This window comes from Cydia fagiglandana, chromosome 5, assembly GCF_963556715.1.
Source record: "Cydia fagiglandana chromosome 5, ilCydFagi1.1, whole genome shotgun sequence".
Classification (NCBI taxonomy): domain Eukaryota; kingdom Metazoa; phylum Arthropoda; class Insecta; order Lepidoptera; family Tortricidae; genus Cydia; species Cydia fagiglandana.
Window position 1 is genome coordinate 14,039,431 of NC_085936.1, and position 21,072 is coordinate 14,060,502.

Here is a 21,072-nt window from a genome sequence, read left to right on the forward strand (position 1 = left end):
AACTTTTAATACAAGTGGCGTGAAACGTGGTGTGAAACGGGACCCAGACGTACAGCTTGGCAAAAAAGAGTAGAAATTAAAAAGTGGCAACACTCTAGTGTCGTCCCTTTCTAACCAATTCATATAAGAAAACGGGACGACACTACAGTATTGCCACTTTTTAATTTCTACTCTTTTTTGCCAAGCTGTAAGAAAAGCAAGGGACGGAAATTAAAAACTACCAATTTTAAATATAATTATATTGATCTCATTTCCTCTTCTTCCCCTTGCCCATGCCCTTCTTGCCGAGCTTGTGTTTGAGTTTCTGTTTGATCTTCTCCTTGCGGATGCGCTCCTTGACGATCTGGCCCTTGTCGCGGAACTCTTTGGACGACGCCGTGGCCTTCTTCTTGGCTATGGCTTCGTTGTGCTTCACCCAGTGGGGACGGAACTCGGACACTGGAAACGATTGAGATTTATTGGTGTTGGCTCGAATAGCGCCCCTAAATAACAACATACCAAGGAACTTTTATGTACATAAAGAACAAGTACTGTTTAAAAAGTTAATAAAATGTACTCTATTTTATTACGTTAGTTTCATTTCGCTTTATAAGGAAGAAAGAGGAAAACGTGCCGAGCGAGAGGGAACGAGGGAGATCTGTCCCTTTCTAAATTTTGCCATTCAGGAAAAAAATAACATAATTATAATTAAACATCGGGAATATTCGCGAAGAAAATCCCCGCATGAATAGCCCCTAAGCACTTAATTAGCGCACTTGCACCATCCGACTAACCCGGGGTTAAGCGGTTAAACCGTTATCCCAGTGTCAAATTGTACTGGTAACCACGGTAACTTCAGGTTTAACCGGTTAACCCCGGTTGAATGGTGGCACAGTGGCCCTTACCAGGCCGTTTCCTGTTGGCGTTAGTGTCCTCATCCTCGTCCTGGTCCTGTGCGTTTCGTTTCCGCCACTCCTCGTAGCGGCCACTGCGGAACGAGGCTGGGACCCGCCCACCACTCTCAGTTCGGATCATTTTGCGCCCGCCGTCCTATGAAAAAAAGATAGAAAAATGTGATCTTTATAAATGTACATAAATTTTCAGCTCTAAATAATTGACAATAACCTGAACCGGAATAAACGCAAAACATTCTGGCAACGATCACCCATAAGATCTTGTTAAGATTTATACAATGTTGCTGGTAGTCCTACAAAAAAAAAATCTATGGGGCAGTTCGTCTCACTCAGCTAACCTTCCATATAAAGGGCAAAAATTTCTTCTTCTATTTTTTCCCAATCAGGCCCCGTAGATAACATGCCAATCGTTAACGCTCCGTAGCGAACGAAACGCAACTGTTACTGTCACACTAATAAATCAATACAACAACAATATGGAATAGATAGGGAAACACAAAGTGTTCGACGGGGAAGCGCAAGCGACACAATACTATTTTTGTTACACCTTGTATAGAAATAAATAGCTGTCAGACAGACAGAGGTTAAACCTGGAGTTACCATGGGTACCAGTACAATTTGACACTGGGTTAGCGATTTCACCGCTTAACCCCGGGTTAGTGGGATGGTGCAAATGGCTCTAAGTGGTGGTGATTTGTGTATGACTAACCGGGTCTGCGTGCACCATCTTCTTGCGCTTGCGGTCCCAGCGCATCTGGTTGTGGTGCGCGCGCGCCGCCTCGCCGCTGTCCGCGCCCATGTCCAGCTCGGCCGACGCTGCGCCCGAGTTGAAGTTCACCGCCATGCTGCAAACATAGTGACAAAGGTGATTGAGTACCGTTTGCTTGTCTCGTATGTGGAAATGTCACCGTAATATTGTAAACACTCGTCAGTTTATAATATCGCTAGTTAAATTATAAACTGACGGTAGGGAAATTACAATTTAAACTAACCTACGTTAGATTGTATACTAACGGGTTCACAATCATACGGTGTCAGAAATACCAATTAGTCTGTGAATTTGCCTCTACTTTGTTTAGCATAAAGCTAATCATTTATTGACATATTCCCTGCCATGCCTAGCTATGATATGACGCCTACGACCTATAAAACTGCATCGATATAAGTAAGTTCATCATTTAACATCCAAAGATACTTTTGAAATATTTAATTTTACAGAGACTGAACTAATTTTTTGTACAACATAATGAAATAAGAAAAAAATACAACTTGCAACTTCTATAGTCATCTGGATCCGGACATAATAAAACTATTTTAATTGCATATAGTTGTTAACTGAATGACAGTTAGAAATCATATGTAATTGTATACATACCCGACTTCAGTAACTTGGTCGCTGGCTTGGTGCGGTATGTAATTCTCGTCTCGTACTATTTCCTTCTTCTTTGATTTGCCCTCTGTGCTCAATATTCCTTCAGCCTGAAAGTTATTTAAATATTAATTTTATACCGAAAAATGTTCATGTTTAATTATAAAAGACAAGCTATTTTTTAAGTAGAGGTCTCCAAACAATTTTTGATGTTATCCTCTTATGTCGTAAGTCGATAACCTCTCCGCCATTGGCTCTTAAAACCATCGTTTCGCGCACCCATAGATTTCTAGCTATCACCCTTTTAAAAACCTGTACTATCATACCTTTCACAACAAGTGACATGATATGATTCACATGATTGCCATGTTAGTATACATCTGCGTGAAGGCGCGTCTCGATATTGCGCGGCGGCCGCGCGAGCAATGTTCGACCGCGGCAGACCTGTATTTTGGCTCGCGAGCCAATTTCGGCACCATCTTGAACTTATGCGCGGCGGCCGCGCGCGGCAGGCGATCCGACAATCGACCTCATTATATCACAAAAATTAATTATTCGGAACGAAGTATAGTCAAACAGAAAAATGATCTGTTGCGATAATCATTACATTTACTGTTCCATAGAAACTGTTTAGTGCCGTATAATTCAATTAAAGTACGACACTTTTCATTATTCATGCATGCGGCCGCGCGAGCCAACTGAAATATATACACACCCGTCCCAACTGCGCGCGAACATTCCTTTGCCGCGCGTCGAAACACCGACGGTGAATAGTTCGTCGCGCGGCGGTATCCATTGCGCGCGGCTGCCGCGCGAGCCAATGTTCGATAGCTTGCCGCGCAATATGGAGACGGGCCTTGAGAATGGTATATTCACCTGTAGTTTTTTGCTCTCACGCACGCGCTGCACCAGTTTGCCGTGTTTCTTTTTCATGGTCTTCATGGCCACGTTCATCGGAGAGTCATGTTTGACGCCCAATTCGAGGATGGTCTGAAAAAATGTAAGTAGGTTAAAATAAACTTTAAAATACTGTTTGCGTCCACAAGCTACTCAAGCTAGCTTTGATAAATAAATAAATATTATAGGACAATTTTACACAGATCGACCTAGTCCACTGTGGGACTAGACTAAGCTCAATGAGAGTTGTGGGTACTAGACGACGATATATATAAATACTTATTTATTATACATATAAAACATCCATAACTCAGGAACAAATATTTGTGATGAACACACAAATAAATGCCCTTACCAGTAGTCGAACCCGGGACCTCCTGCTTCGTAGGTAAGGTCACTACTGACTAGGCTAGGAGGCCGTATAGACAAAAATATTCATAATCGTAATGAAGTGTTATTTTGTAGCTATAATTGTCTCTTTGACATTAAGATGGTTGCAAACAATCGTATGGCTTGTCAGATGGTAAATAGTCTTTATGGATTAGTTGTTAGTTTAGGACTTAGGTTAAGACATTTGTAATTTTGCAAGTAGATTGTAAGGTTTATATTGTATTGTATTCAATGATCAAAAATCATACTTCGAAGGACCCCGTTTCCTCCTACGTCATGCTACCATCATCTGATGTCCAGACCCCCAATTTGAAATGACGTAATTTATAAATAGCTCCTATGTACACATATTACAAATTATCGTTTTGTGCTGTGAGGTCTTCCCGAGTTGTGGTGCTGTGTATTGTGGTGGCCTTAGCGCGCATGTTGGTATTTCCCCTTACCCCTTTAGGTGTGTAGTTCTTGATCTGCGCCGCTAGATCGAGTACGGCTCTCTGTCCCTCGTCTAACAACGCCGGATGTGTTAAAGTAGGAGGTGTGGTGGCCTTGGCTCGCTTGTTGGCGTCGGCGGAGGCGGGCTCGCGCCACTTGATGTACTGCTGCCAACCGCGACCCATTACGCGGGCTGCGTCTTCCTGAACAATTTTATTTATAGATAAGTTAGAAACGGTTCTAAAAGTTTTGAAGTGAGTACTTTTCCAATGCCCAAGAAAGGCTAACCACATTTTTCTACAGACGAACTTCCACCTAACCACAAAGTAAGAGTACCTATTTCATACAGTATTCCCCGCCCCGAATGGAATTACGTCACCCGGGGCGGCCAAGTGCAGTACGATTAGCAACGCAAGGAGGAATAATTCAAAATGGTGTTGTAGTTTGCCATACACGGGTGCTTGTCAATTTTAGTAAATAACAATTTGTTCTTGAACCACGTTGAAATGGTTATGCCAAAATATTATATTGACTGCCCTGAATTACTTACACAAACACTTATAAACACTAAAGTTTTCGCTCTATGGCGTGACCGATCTGTTACAATTTTCTTGAAATTCTGACAATTATGAGTGGTTTTTGAACTTACGATCTCATTGTAGTTCTTCTCCCAGGCCATGACGTCTTGGTGTCGCATCTCCAGAGCGCTCGCGGGCATGCAGCCCCACACGCCGCTCGGACACGCCAGACCAGACTCGGATACCTGCGAACAAAGACTGCATGGTAACACGTACTATTCTAAAGGCCGGTGACACCGAACGCTGGTGCTAGCGCTTTGATCATTTAGCTATCAGTGGCCAAAAAACTGTGATTATTTGAACAAGGTACATTTGTCAAAGTCATTTTTTGGTACCATTAAGCCACGTCTCCATATCGCGCGGCAAACTATCGAACATTGGCTCGCTCGAACGTGCCGCGCGACGAACAATTAACTGTCGGTTTTTCGACGCGCCGCAAAGGAATGTTTGCGCGCAGTTCGGACGGATGTGTATATTTCAGTTGGTTCGCGCGGCCGCATACATGGATAATGAAAAGTGTCGTACTTTAATGAAATTATACGGCACTAAACCGTTTCTATGGAACAGTAAATGTAATGATTAATTCAACAGATCATTTTTCTATTTGGATATACTTCGTTCAAAATAATTTATTTTTGTGATATAATGTGGTCGATCCTCGGATCGCCTGCCGCGCACGGCTGCCGCGCTACAGTTCCAGATGGTGCCAAAATTGGCTCGCGAGCCATAATACAGGTTTGCCGCAGTCCAACAATCAAGGCCCCTACGTTTTCTGTTCTCTTTGACGGCGCAGCAACTAGTATAATTTCTCTCTCCTCGCTATTTTAAAAATGCCATTTGTCAAAAAAGGACAACCATACTGTTGACAAGGTGAACTTCAAATCAAGTGTTGCCTTTTTTGATGCATCCAGGCTGTGTATGTGTGCGTACAAACGTGTATGTGTGCTCTTTTAGGGATGTGAAAAGTCGATTTTAATCATGTTATATACAGAGCTCGGATAGGGTGAGCTATTTGCCTTATAATTTGACATGTCTTATGTCATATATAAGGCAAATAGCTCACCCTATCCGAGCTCTGGTTATATATCGATAAACGCTACACAGCGGAACGAAATAGCTATTAATTGAAGCTTCAATATCTTCGTTAAACATTTACATAATTGAAATGCTAATGAATAATAAATATATTAGAATATAATAAAATAATTCAATTATTGCAGAACACATATTTTAGTAGGTATTTATGTATTTTAATTAAATATCTGAACTTTCCCTTGGTTCCCTGCTGGGGCGTGACGATAAAATTGTGATCTGATAACCACAATAAAGAATAAAAGCGTTTTTGTTCATTTTAGATATCGTCAAACCTTTGAAGTAAAATTAAAATTGTAAGAAATGTCGATAGTTTATCGATATGACTTTATCGACATGGCTACAGCAAGGTGGTGTTAAATTGTTAATCGTACACTAAACAAAAGTGGCAACAGTGACAGCTCGCTGAGACACCGTCTCTATACAGTGTGTTTTTTTTAAGTGGGACAGTATGGGGAAATCCCAAAGTATAAGAGATACAGGGAAACTGTCTTAGGAAACATTAGGTACTTTTTTGTGAAAAAAAAAATGGTATAGTCAAAATTTTGGTCAAGTGTGAGTTGTCCCTAAAAATGATTAATTTTGATGAAATTTTTTTTTGACGCACATCTACTCAGTTTCATGAGGGGATCATTTTATTGTATGGGAAGAAAAAAATCGGGACAGCAGAAGTTAGTCAAATTTAAGAAAATCGTTTTCATTTTTACAACCCGTGTAAATTGAAAACCACTGCCCACTGCAAGGTTTTTATTTAAAAAATATTGCCTATTCCAGTTTTACATTTGAATTTGGAACACTTTATTTGGTTTAAAAAGGATTAAAATACTTTAAGATATTCTTACGCGAGCCTTACCTTACAAATCTAATTTAAAAAAAAAAACAAATTTTAAATTTGGAACTTCTTGAAACAAACAGTATTTTACTTGATATTTCATTGTTTAAAGTTAACATTATGTTAAGTTTTCGTCATGGAATTACCAAACTCGCATAAAGTAGATTTAATTGAAGCGTATTTTGTAAATTATCGTAGCTCTGTGAATGCGTTACAGTGGTATCGGGAACGTTATCCGGACCGCGATCAACCGGACCGCAAAATTTTTGACAAACTGGTGAAAAATTTAAGAAAGGGAAGCCTCCCTTTCTTAAATTAAAACGGAAGAGACGAGCCACAGTAATAAATGAATTTACAACTATCGCAATCTTAGGATATTTTGAAGCCTACCCAAAAGCCTCATTGAGGGAAGCTGCTAACACTATCGGTGTGCATAAATCTACAGTACGAAAGGTATTGAAGGCTTACAAGTACAAGTGTTACATAGAAGGTCATCTTGTACAAGCATTGCTTCCAGGAGACACTGACCGGAGATTAGCATTTTGCCAGTGGTTTGTAGCATGCTCGATTAGAAACCCGTCTTTTCCAAGCCGGATTATTTGGACAGATGAATGCAATTTTTCAAACAATGGCATGTACAATAGAAAAAATAATCATTTTTGGGCACGTACAAACCCCTTCCGAACTACGGCAACCCATAACCAGGTCCGCTTTTCCTTTAATTGTTGGTGTGCAATATTAGATAATAAAATCTTTGCCATTAAAGTTTACCATGGAACATTGAATAGTCAAAAATATCAGGAAATATTAAACATGGCTGTGGATTTAGTAGATATGGCAATTCCATTAAATAATTTGAATAATATCATCTACCAACAAGACGGCGCCCCTGCCCACAATAGTATCGCTACGAAACAGTTTTTAAATGAACATTTTCTTGATCGCTGGATGGGCACAAATGGCCCTATTAAATGGCCACCACGTTCACCCGATTTAACACCGTTGGATTTTTTCATTTGGGGGTACCTTAAAGGTCGAATTTATGCAGATACTTACAACTCGGTACAAGAGTTAAAAGACGCAGTGCATTATCATTTGAACAACATACATCACAACGCCTTGTCTAAAGCTACCAGAGGTGTTCTGAAACGCGCTCGTGCCTGCATTCGACAAGAGGGAGGCCACTTTGAACATTTACTTTAATGTAAAATTATTTTATTAAATTTACCTAACTTCTGCTGTCCCGATTTTTTTCTTCCCATACAATAAAATGATCCCCTCATGAAACTGAGTAGATGTGCGTCAAAAAAAAATTTCATCATAATTAATCATTTTTAGGGACAACTCACACTTGACCAAAATTTTGACTATACCAATTTTTTTTTCACAAAAAAGTACCTAATGTTTCCTAAGACAGTTTCCCTGTATCTCTTATACTTTAGGATTTCCCCATACTGTCCCACTTAAAAAAAACACACTGTATATTATAAGTATGCGAACAATGCTCGCGCGGCCGCCGCGTGATATCGAGACGCGGCTTAAAGCGTACACACACTCACACGAACAAGCGATCGACAGCCCGCCTGTTTCCAGCCGGGCGTCCCATACACAACATCTAACATCTAGGTATCGTACCATCGCCCATACTGTTTCCGGTACATCGTTGGACCTTATGGCTATCGTAATAGGGTCCACCGATGTACAGTTAGGAGTGGTGTTGGTACCTGGTCGGGGCCGGTGAGGTCGGCACCGAGGAAGAGCTGCAGGTCGAGCAGGTGCGCCACGTCGCCCGCCGCCACCAGCGACCACGCGCGCCCCGCGCGGCCCGCGCGCGCGCTGCGACCTGCCGACATCGGGTTACGTGTTTAACATGTTCTACATATATACTATATGCCATGAGATATATCGGAGCGGTCGAGGCACTCAAAAATATCTGAACACGCTCTCTAACGCCTCAATAGAAGCGTGTTCGGAAGTATTTGTGAGCGCCTTGCGTCTTGGCCGCACCGATATATGTAAATATGTATCTGATAGCGACTGTACGTAATAGTTACGTACCCCATGAGATAAGGTGCTCAAAAATATTCGAACGTGTACTTTAACGTCTTGATACTTAATATACGATTTCTTCAACTATTTGTGAATTCCTTTGCTGCTCCGATATATCTGACAGATAGGCCAAGCGTTGTCAGAATGAAAATATTATATTGCAAAAATGAACTCACCGACTCTGTGCACGAATAGCTTAGGTTTAGCCGGGAAGTTATAATTGATCACTGTATCCAACGCAGGCAGATCCAACCCTCTCGCTGCGACATCCGTTACTATGAGCACGGAACATTTGTTATTGGTGAAACGGCCGAGCGCGATCTTGCGCGCCGATGGGTCTAGCCCGGAGTACGCGTAGGTTGAGGAGATCCCGGCTTTCTGGAGGATCTGGGATGAAAAATTAAAAAAATGTATAAGGTACTTACATTTTGTAATGCGCCACAGACGGCCCAGTTCTTACAAACATTATAAATCCCTATCCTAAGAAGACAACTAAATAAAGAAACCATGATGTGTAGTATTCTCACCGCACCTCAGAAGCTCTTTAGTCAGACCTGGTGTACCAAGTGTAAATACTCGACGTTGTGAAAAGTTAGTTCATAAGTAAGTAATAATGCAACCCTGCTGTTTTTGTAGCTATGAATTACGTATTTATTGAATAAAACTTTGGTCTTTAATCAGCAATCACTATTTAATTGTTCCTCCAACTTCCAGCACAACATGGCGACCCTGTTTGCCACGTGGTTCTTGCTCACGGCGTAACATTTTACAAGTAAATTACACTTTTTGCTTATGCAATTACTGACGCTCTTCGTAATGTCTATGTCACCGTAAAATTGTAAACACTCGTCAGTTTATAATATCGCTAGTTAGATTATAAACTGACGGCAGAAGATTATAATCTAACCCAACCTAACCTACGTTAGATTATAAACTAACGGGTTCACAATCATACGGTGTCATCTATAAAGCGGGTTATCTAGTTATTCTAGTTAGATCTCACCATGTGTAGGTACTCGACGTGGTGCTTGGTAGCGGCGAACACGACGGCCTGCGGAGTGGTGTCCGTCAGTACTCGTTCGAGTAGCAGCAGAAGCGCTGCCGTCTTCAGTTCTGCTCGCACGTAGATCCAGCCCAGCCATAGGGTTGATGGCAGCTTCCAGTCCACGTCCAGACGGATTAGCACCGGGTCGGATAGGCCTGGTCATATAAATAACTTAGGCATAAATATAGTTTATACCTATGCAAGTATGCATAGCCATATAAAGCGACCCGTTTTGCTCTTAAGTATATTCGTTCGTTCAAGTGTCAAAAGTTTTTTAAGTTCTTAAAACTAACAACAATCAAAGGTGTTGTTATGAATAGAATTTATTGAAAATATTGTGGCAAACAAGCACTACTTTAAAACAAATCCTTGACTATGGACTGGACTATATGGACTATACATACTATTTAAAAAAATATCTGAATTCTCAAAACTTATGCTCGGTAAGCGAATATTTGAAGAAAATCATAAAATGCGCCAGAGCTACTATCAACACAGCTCCAAACATCTTCGTTACATGTAGATATAGAAAGGTAAAAGACTAGTAATAGTACATTATTGTCGAGGCTCGGAAGTAGCTACTTGCAGGCTGAGGATTCGTTTTAAACGGACGACCTTGGGAGTCCGTTTAATTGAATCCGAAGCCAGCAAAGTAGCCTTCCAGCCGAGTCATATATAGTGCTTTTCTCAAAAATGGTGCAAGAAATATAAATATTATAGAAATATTTTACAAAAGCAACGTTCTTACGTATACATTTACACAGAAAAAAACCCTTGCCGCCTTTTTATTTTTTTAATAAAAAAAATAGAAGTGTATTTTTCTGCCGAAAATGCGCCAACCTATTTGAGACACCTAAATAGTCGCGGTACTAATCATCTGTTTGGCTGTTTAATGGGCCTGTGCCTTCATTTGATATGGCCATTTCAACTTTTAAAAAGTTTGGAACTCGACAAATAATGCAATTTGTATGCAACATTGCAGTCCCAAAATCGAGACTGCAATGTTTTTAACTTTTTAATTTTTGACTGACCATAAACTACGCGCTTCGCGACCTATTTTTTAGACGGCAAAGTCGACTTTGCCGTCCATTTTTGAGAAAAATATAATAATTACTTGCCTGCACGGGCAAACTCAACCAGCATCTTGGGCAGCGTGGCAGAGAATAGCAAGGTTTGCCGCCCAGAAGGCAGGCGAGCCACTATCTCCCGCAGTTGCTCGCCGAAGCCCAGTTCAAACAGCCTATCCGCCTCGTCAAACACTATCACTTCTGTAAACATTAAAATACATAGTTTTTTAAAAATCATACACTATTGAGCCTTTAAACTAAATTAGTATACAAGCATCAATATGTAGAGGCTGATGATCATTAACCCACCAAATAGAGAATAATTATAAGATAATCATCGCTATTTGGTGGGTTAACGATCTGTAGCATGATGTTATTAACAATAACAGTCTACAAAAATAATATACAAGTTAAAGTCAAACTCACTTATGTTGTCTAATTTCAAGTTCATTTCAATGCAAATGTGAAGGAATCTTCCAGGAGTGGCCACCACGATATCCGGAGCCTTTCCCGACATCACACTGAATTGCTGCTCAATAGACTCTCCACCGAGGATAGCAGCTGAAGACAAGCCTGTGAACTTGCCCAGTTCTCGGACAAACTTTAGTGTCTGAAATTGCAAATCCATTAGTAAAATTTCATTCTTGTGTATACTTTTGTATTTTTAATTATGTTGTATGCAAAAAGGCAGGCCTAAGAAGCGTTGGATAGATTGTGTAGAAGAAGATCTTAGGAAGATGGGAAAGTTTACCAACTGGGAGAAAGTCGCCAGGCACCGCGACAACTGGTGGAAGATTGTGGAGGAGGTCAAGACCCACAAAGGGTTGTAGCGCCAACGGAAGTAAGTTGTATGCAAAAAAAGTTTTTGGCAAAAATTTCACTTTTGGTACAAGCTTCTATCGCTGACTGTACTTTTCTTACGACAGACAACTAATACTCATCGAGACAATTCTAACACAATTAGGTTGCGTTGTATCATCACAGAGTTCCTATGGCTTCCTGCTGTCTCCATCACCAGATCAGCTCGATGGTACCATAATGATGATGATGATGGTGGTGGCATTGTCATCCGATTTATACATGCATGCAAAATTTCAGCTCGATCGGAAACCGGGAAGTGGATCAAATTTAATTTGCAAGATTTGATCACTAAACGACAGACAACGGGACATGTGTAACTAAATAAAAGCTTGTAAAAATAGCAGAGTTAACTCTATTATTAGTGAACTATTGATAGAATTAATTGATTGATTTCAAAATTCCAAAGACACTAAAAATAGGCGCTTTAAACTTTGGGAATATCCTTAATACAGAAATTATTTCAATTTTTAGTATTATTTAATTGGATTATCCCTTTGCTATTTGAAATTTAATTAATGGACATAAAGCTAAAACTCCAACATCTTTATGTATGCCAACTGAAGGGTATCTAGGGTATTTGACTGATTTAAAATAAATTATTTTACACAATGCTTGAAATAAGCACCAGACTACTATTAATCTAGTAAAACGTAGACGGCAGTTATTTTTAGACACAATTTCTATTTTTAAACCCATATAAAACTATAAAGAGTAGGTAATTTAATTGTGACATCACATGCTATGCTATTGTTTTATATAAATTCCATAGTAGCAAAATCGTTTTAAAAGTTCGAAAACAGAAACTGATTTGACTACTACCAGGGGTGCGAAACTCCTGACTTCGGTCAAATTCGGCTCCGCTCGGCTCAGCATTACTCCGAGCAATTATTAGGGTTGGCACCACTTGACTTCCTTTTGCGTGCATGACCACAGATCAGATAATCACTTGATTTTTGACAACCCTAAATAGCCGAAAGGGATAGTGCCATATATTAGAAAGGGAAAGCATGATTCGACCCTGAACCGCTATCAAACTTCGTTTTTGTAGGAAGTTTCCTTTCTGTACGGTAGTACTATTAATTATTCTGTAATACTATTCAAATACCCTATTTGTTTATAGCTTACATCGTACCTGTAATGCTAATTCCCTGGTTGGTGACAGAATGAGGGCTCTGAAGTTCTTCCCGGGCATGGGCTTGTTGGTTGGTGCCACAAGCTTGTCCAGTATTGGCAACACGAAGCAAGCAGTCTTGCCAGACCCCGTCCGGGCCATGGCCACCACATCTTTGTTTTCTAACGCTAGGGGGATTGTCTGCAAACAAAACGATTGGGTGAAAACTTTTTTTTTTTTTTTATGAATGGGCTTACTCATGGCCACAGACTAGCCGAGGCGTAGACGTAGCCTACGATGGAGCGAGCTCGCCCAGAAGGTGCCTGTTCACTCTTGATTTGAAGGTTGCCGGGTTATAAGAACACGGAAATATAGACGCCGGCAAGGAATTCCATTCCTTGGCAGTGCGCATAAGGAAAGTAGAAGCAAAGCGCTTCGTGCGAATTGGTGGAATATCTACCAAGTAAGGACTTATAGTAGTTACAAATAAACAATGCTTCAGGGGTGGCCAAACCATGACCTGCGATCTAGCCCATGAACGGAGCCAAATTCCGTAAAGTGTGGCCTGCAAAAAGGAAGCAAAGACTTGGCTGTGGCCTTCAAGTTTAAAAGTTAGGAGACCCCATCTTATCTTAGCAGTGGTAGTCTAGTCATGAGATCAACGTTGACTTATGGTAGTCACAAATTTGCATTTAATTTGTGCTTGTTGAGTTAGACTCTGTATTGACACTGTATTTAACAAAATACACTTAACAATAAGCTTTGATCATAGAATTTTTTTGAGTACTAATATGGCGTACATAGGTGTAGGCGCCAGAGATGTGACTTATTTGAGATACTTGTATTTAAAATGCAAATACAAAATGCAAAATACCTATTTTGTATTTTGTATTTAACCCCTCAACTGTGGGAGCGCCTTTCAGGCGGTCATAAAATTGGCGGTTTATCTGTGGCTCAACCTGCCAGGTTCGCATAATTCGCGCCTAAACTTAAGGTAAAATATCAGTGAAACATATGTTTAACTCGCTCTGACATATTTAATCGTGGAGTGAATGAAGCAAGACAGCTAGCAAGCGAACATTTGAATGTTCAACGGTTGAAAAAGTCGTTAACTTTCGTCAATCAAAAACAGCCACTGTGACGAGTAGGATGTAACGTGTTTTTATAGTAAAATTGCGGATTTTTATGGTGAAACCGTTAAAAAGCTGAGGAAATGTCAGTAAACTTTTGTTAATATTATGTTTGGGTGTGTTTTTAGAATAATATAAGTGCTAAAGGTGTGAATAAATGACATGCCAAGTCATAGCCGAAATTTTCTTACTCGGTTTCTTATTATTTGTATAAGTTTTACTATGTCTCAAAACAATCATAATATGTCGTAGTTCATATAGATTATATTAAATACAATGAAATTAGTTTAAAATCTGTTTAAAGTGAATAATAGCTAATAAACTAAATAACGGTCGGCACATAACCTCTCGGGCTGTCGCAACAGACTCGACGAGCACCTGCCAGGCTGTCGCCACAGACGGCGCTGTCATGTTACTAACGCACGTTTGCGTAGCATGGACATTCCACTTACTAACTAATTCTAGGATACTTCTCTTTCCACATAGGCTATAATAACACAGCTCAGCGCAACTGTAATGAGTGAGAGCAAGGGCTGGACATTTAATTTGTAAGATTATAGTTTGGTCCATGAAGTCTTTATACTGAGATTGACGAGTATAAAAAATTTATATAAATTAATTATGCAAGGCTTTTAATATGGGTACTAGGCGACAGTGATGATGATGATAATAATAATGATGGTGGTGGGGTTTGCTACTAAGATTTTAGGTGTTATTACTCTTCACACATTCTGAAATATCCCTTTATTGCTCTGACGGTCTAGGTATGTCCATATTAATCAAACCATATAGATGTGATTTGGTCTATATTTGTCTTGTTTTCAGATCAAGTTTTTAGATGCTTTTTGTTTAATAAGAACAAGTGCGATTATTTATTATTAAATATTGTTTCATTAATACCCTGAGAAACGGAATTTCTTTGGATTAAGGCTGCTGGTTGCTGTGATTTTTCAACATTTTGTGGGCTATCAATGGTGCATGAATAAATAAAAGCATTTTTTAAACATTTCTTACCATATAACTACTGCACCTGCATTACTATTACTTTGGCCACAGATAGTTTACAACTTAAATTTCTTATTTATGTATAAAATTATTACATAGGGTGTGGTAGGACTCCACAATGCATCTAATTAGAAACTTGTTTACGTGCGCCATTTCTAGGGCAGACATAATTTCAATAAAGTTTTCAAATGGTATATATCATGTATTTAATTGATAAGCCTGACATTTTATGTTTTTTTGATGTGTATGATTACATTATGTACATAATTAGAGTAACAGATACGCCTAAAAACTGTTTATTTTTTTATTACAATAGAAAATGAAAGATACATTTCGGTACCTATAATTTGAATTCGACTGTACAGTTATTTTATGTTAGTTTAATGGTCGTAATTTTAAGTAGCAGTTAGATAATTAAATAAAGGGCAGAAAAAATACAAACTATAGACTGTATCATTGTAAAAAACGGAATAAATCGCAATTTTCCATTTGCACGTGGACCTAGAAACCCTGTCTGTGGAGCAGACCCTGTAGGCTGCCACAGATGAGGGGGAGCGGCCATATTCATCTCCCACAGCTGAGGGGTTAAATACCTTTTGAAGAAAACTATTTTGTATTTTGCATTTGAAATAGTATTATCAAGGAAGTATTTGTATTTTGTATTTAAATACTTTTTATAAAGTATTTTTCACATCTCTGGTAGGCGCAAAAATAGTTTTGTGACATTTTATTCAAATGAATTAGATTAAGTATGTATTTACACGGCTTGTACAAAACCATGCAGTTCTTTTGAGGTTATGTTTGTATATTTTTCCTAGCAACATACCTTACGCTGTATAGGTGTCGGCTGCTTATAGCCCCGCTTGGTAATGCCTTTGAGGACTGGAAAACTTAGCCCCATCGACTGGAAACCTCCGGACCCCTTCTTTTTCTTTTTATTACTTTGCAATTCATTCTCGGGTGCCGTTTCATCTGTTGGTACATCAAAGCCCGGCAGTTCGTCAAGTTTTTCTTTAGGCTTCAGCATTTTTGGTGTTAAATAAATAGTCTTAACACTATTTTTTTCATATTTTCCTTAAATTTAACTATAAACACACGTGTGACTGTTTTCGTCTGACAATGACATTGACATTGACAACTTCTCCCAGTGTTGCCAACTCGGATTTTGAAAAAATGCTAGACTAATATCTAGATTATGCCAAAATTATGCCAAAGTTTTTTGAAATACCTATACTAAAAAAATCCTAAAATATCACTTGGACACTTAAAACACATACATTTTTCAAATTTGCCGCCTTTTTCTACTGACAAGATCTGCTTGACCAACTTTATGTAGTCCGTCGACGTCCATCCGTCCACAAAAGTCAAAATTCATATGAAAATATGAACCACATAAGGCGATGGCGCATATTGTTGCTGCCAAGTTGGTGCAAACTTGGCTTGCAAATGCAAAATTTTGGTGCCAAAGCGAGTGAAAATATGCCAGATCTGGCATCATTTATACCAAGTTGGCAGCACTGACTTCTCCCGAATGACAGTCGAGGGACGTTCCGTTTCATGCATACACAATCTGTGAAGTCATTTACGTCAGTGGAAAAGTGACAAAATAATATTAATCTTATTATAGTTGGTCAAGCAGATATTGTTAGTAGAAAAAGGCGGCAGATTTGAAAAATGTAGGCGCATAGGGATATTGTCTCATAGAACATTAGAAGTTCGCACCTTTTTGTACTGACACGATTTGCTTGACCATCTATATATATGGCCTGGATGCCAGCTCTTTAAGCCAAATCTTAAATAACAAAACCTTTGTAAGTAGCCAGCCCCAGTTATCCCAAACATTCCATATAAAGTCTGTCAAGCCATTTACGTCAGTAGAAAAAAGCGGAAATATTGAAAAATGTAGACGCGTGGTATTATCGTTCCATAGAAAAATTGAATTTTGCGCCTTTTTCTACTGACAAAGTTGTTTAATGATAATTAATGATTGTACATTCGGTGCCCTAAGTAAATAACCACTTTCTACACAGCTAGTACGGCGAGTGGGTAGGGTAACTAAGTACATTTAAAGCACGTATTTCTTAATGTCATGTGTGGTAATGTTTGGATTAACTTGCTGCTAGGTGAATTTTCAAAAATTAATTGGTTTTTTTTATCGCCCGTATTCGATTTACACACTGTAAGCAAGTAAACCATCTAAATAATAAATCTAAATGTCAAAGTTCAATATAATTTGACCGTGAAAAAAATTGTCAATGTTAAAAAAAAACACGGAAAGACGGATGTGGAATAAGGTCAAATGATTCCTAAAATTCGTTTTCTCACCTCCCGTTGACCTCTAATAATAGGACTTGCCAATAACTTCCTGTTTTCAATAATGGTTGGACGCACGTGTTTATATTTTTTATTCAAGGCTGGAAACTGGTTTTATGGTCGAAATGCACCAGGCCGCGTAGCCAACATGCCAATCGCTTACGCTTCGTAGCGATCGAAACGCAACTGTCACTGTCGCACTCATGTCGCACTAATGGTAACATTCCATTTCTAACCGCAGCTGCACTACCGGTACTGCCGGCCTAGCCAAGGTTACAATCGCTATCGCTTCGACAACGAAAAGCATTATGTCTCTCTATCACTCTTCCGTATTAGTGTGACAGTGACAGTTGCGTTTCGATCGCTACGGAGCGTAAGCGATTGGCATCTTGGCTACGCGGCCAGGGCTATAACCGCGAAAATCGAAGTTCGCAAATTGCGGGGATTTTTCTCCGTCGCTCTAATTACGCCTTCGTTGGAGTAAAAGAGAAAGATCCCCGCAATTTGCGAATTTCGGTTTTCGCGGTAGCCGCTCTGGGCTATAACCGCGAAAATCGAAGTTCGCAAATTGCGGGGATTTTTCTCTGTCACTCTAATTACGCCTTCGTTGGAGTAAGAGAGAAAGATCCCCGCAATTTGCGAATTTCGGTTTTCAGTAAAATTGACAGTAGCGCAGCTGTCATTGGAAATATAATGTTACCCTAATATGAAAGAGTGATAGAGACAAAGCGTTTCGTTGTCGGAGCGACAGCGATTGTCACTTTGGCTAGGCCGGGAGCCTTAAAAATGTTTGTTGCGAATAAAAACATTCCTGCTGATGATTATTATTCCCAACATGGTCTACTTAACTTTTTCTTCTGGTTATACCTAAATAGGTACGGAGTTGCTGACACAGGAAATTACTTAATGCCTTTCTAGGTAAGTATATATGTACTTACATGAGTATCACCGGTAATTGCTAGGCATCATTTGTTTATCAATCTGACCATAACATAGATAGAGGTACGATAGTATAGAGATGAAAAAAATAAAAGTAGAGCCGGGAGATGACCGAGCGAGATGCTCCTGCGGCAGTTTCAATAGGAGTAGCAGAGAAAGCGTTATTATTGTTTTGTCATTGTCACAGTCTCACTTTTTTTTTTAATGCCCCACCGTTAATTTAGTATGGTTTATTATAATATTATAAGCAGAAGGCAACAACTTTCAGCTAATTAGGTATTAACCTTAACTCTATTTTTAATTCCTTCTCCTTATAATATTAGTTGTGAATTATTGTTCAATACATTTTTCGTGAGTCGCGACACTCGAGACATCTAGTATCAAGCAGCGGTACTGATAATTCCGATACTCGATGTTAGATGTCGACTGCGAAAATAATAGTCGTTTTGGTAAGTACCAAAACTGATGTGTGGAGTGAGCACTCTACATACGAGTATATGCTTACTATAAATATTTCTGTATGCCTTGACATTTAAAACAATAGATTTAAATTCCCACGCACGTGTCTAAGCATACGAGGGGTAATGACAAGCAAAGTTTTAACCAGACTAACAAAGTGCTATGTTCAACTTTCTCAAATTCCACACGACTGCACCGGCATCCTACGCTCGAAATTGTCGATGGGACACTTTAATAACAGGTCCACGTTGAATACCTATTCATTACTGAACTATCTTTGGATTTAGGCAGTTTCACCTGAGCCTCGCTTGTATGAATGATAGTCTATTGTTCCCTCTACCTCTACGTAAGTTAGGTATTCATTCGATATTCAAAGGGATTTTGAAGCGCAATTTCGTAGCTTGATAATAATCTTGTGACATGCATGACTGCCATATCGAGACATATTGTGTCGCTTAACTTCAAACTCGGGTAAGTCCATTCGACCCTCTCAGCAAATATCTACAGTTACACTATTTCTTTTCCTTAATACCAATATCGCATAATCTGACAGATGGATGTACCCGAGTTTGAAGTTAAGCGACTCTTATTTACTCTGGGACGGTATCAATTCTCCTAAGGTGTTTGCTCCCGCGGCTCGCGGCTGCTTACTACTTTTTAGGGTTCCGTACCCAAAGGGTAAAACGGGACCCTATTACTAAGACAACGCTGTCCGTCCGTCCGTCCGTCCGTCCGTCCGTCCGTCCGTCCGTCCGTCCGTCCGTCTGTCACCAAGCTGTATCTCACGAACCGTGATAGCTAGACAGTTGAAATTTTCACAGATGATGTATTTCTGTTGCCGCTATAACAACAAATACTAAAAACAGAATAAAATAAAGATTTAAATGGGGCTCCCATACAACAAACGTGATTTTTGACCAAAGTTAAGCAACGTCGGGAGTGGTTAGTACTTGGATGGGTGACCGTTTTTTTTTGTTTTTTTTTTTTTGCATTATGGTACGGAAACCTTCGTGCGCGAGTCCGACTCGCACTTGTTTTTTATAGCCCTTTGTACGTGTAACGTGTATGACGGAGGATTGAGGCTTCGCCGTGACTTAAAAGTGTAAAACAGTTAAACAGTAGGTAAGTAATATGCAATGTCTAGAGATGCAATGTGAAATTGTGTTCTTGTTAAATTTGAACCAATGCTCTTGATAAACAGATGCAGTCTGGGATGGGAGTAAATTAGATCTAATTTATACAATATTCAGATTAGGGTTGCCAACTTTTTTTTGGTGAAATATAGTATTTTCAAAAATAAGGCATCAAAAATATAGTACATTCCAAAAAATATAGTACTTTTAGATAAAATACTAAACATGAGTGTAAATATAGGTTTAATCGGAAATATAGTATTTTAGCGTACTATATATTTTTCCAAAAGTATATAGTACAGAGAGCCAAAATATAGTACAATACTATATAATATAGTACGGTTGGCAACCCTAATTCAGATGTCACTCTCAAGATACACCAAGACGTTAGATAACATTAATAATGTAAGGTAGATGCTACCGGTGATCGTGGAGCTGGCAGCTTCCTCGCACAAAGAATAAGTATTGCGATACAGCGAGTAAATGCTGCCAGCATCTATGGCACCATGCCGCAGAGGAATCGTTTTTATTTCATTTATTTTTAGATTTCGTTTTTAAAATAAAATCAATTGTGATGTATTATGGGGACATTCTTACACAATGTGGGAATTGGTTAAGTCCCACGGTAAGCTCAGCTGTTGAAGGTTTTAAGTTTTATAGATTAGTTAGTTATTTAATAATGTTTTATTTAATATTCCCTCTCGTCCCAATATTTAATATTTATTTTTTATAGGTATATCAAATTTGTATGCTGCAATAAAGTTTCCTAGGTAGACTTCAATACCTACGTGAACGTTTATAAGTAGCTGGTTTCCATGGTTTTAATTATATCTCACTTAGGTAAACCGTGCTACGACAAGATGGCAAATGTATTTTTCACCACACCAGTGGCCTATTTTATAAAGCTACAAGTTACAATTTACAAGCGGAAGTCTCTTTCTAACCCTATGTGTTTAAAATGTGTGTATAAAATAGGCCACAGCTCGGCAAGGCTTATTTTGCATTTCAAAAACTGATAGTAAAGTTGTATTTTATTCACATGTGAGGCAAAGTAATCAAATGCAAATTTTGAGTTATTTTCTTGTTTGCTGGTAGAATTGACTTTTAAATGATGATTTTGGATGTTAAATATTTAATAACATTCATTTGGATTTGATTTGGTTTGATTTTGTTTGATATTTTACATTTAATATTTGCTTTGGGTTGGTGTGGTGAAAAATGTTGTGTTTCACTCGGGGGCAAATTCTGTTTAACCCTCGTGCTTTGAAACACTAGCAACGCTCAAGATTCTCGCTACGCTCGTGGTTCAATTTTAGAATCTTTCGCTTGCTCGGGTATCAATATTAGCACGAGCCATTAAACAACAACTTTGCCCCCTTGTAAAACAAATAACATTTTTTTTATTTTTGATAATCGCCTTAAGCCCATAAAATGCCTTAATACTTACTATGACAACTTTATCCCAAAATTACTAAGC

At 39.1% G+C, this 21,072-nt stretch overlaps 1 protein-coding gene across 1 annotated transcript; it reads right to left on the reverse strand.

The window, feature by feature from the left end:
- Nucleotides 1-224: 224 nt before the first annotated feature.
- Nucleotides 225-15,856, reverse strand: LOC134664525 (uncharacterized). Its single transcript, XM_063521217.1, has 14 exons — nt 15,578-15,856; nt 12,638-12,817; nt 11,071-11,254; nt 10,696-10,845; nt 9,536-9,732; nt 8,709-8,919; nt 8,208-8,326; nt 4,631-4,744; nt 3,993-4,184; nt 3,139-3,252; nt 2,269-2,372; nt 1,603-1,738; nt 885-1,029; nt 225-438 (listed from the first exon to the last, which is right to left on the reverse strand). Exons 1-14 carry the CDS (start codon nt 15,776-15,778, stop codon nt 248-250), a joined length of 2,238 nt encoding a protein of 745 aa, XP_063377287.1. The 5' UTR covers nt 15,779-15,856; the 3' UTR covers nt 225-247.
- Between the last annotated feature and the right edge of the window lie 5,216 nt (nt 15,857-21,072).

Bases quoted from the DNA above. Each gene is read 5' to 3' on its own strand.
- LOC134664525 (XM_063521217.1), bottom strand. From the start codon at position 15,778: ATGCTGAAGCCTAAAGAAAAACTTGACGAACTGCCGGGCTTTGATGTA. The intron at 12,818-15,577 runs GTATGTTGCTAG...TTTTGTTTGCAG, and splicing joins CGACACCTATACAGCGTAAG to ACAATCCCCCTAGCGTTAGA. The intron at 4,185-4,630 runs GTAAGTTCAAAA...AAAATTGTTCAG, and splicing joins AGAAGAACTACAATGAGATC to GAAGACGCAGCCCGCGTAAT.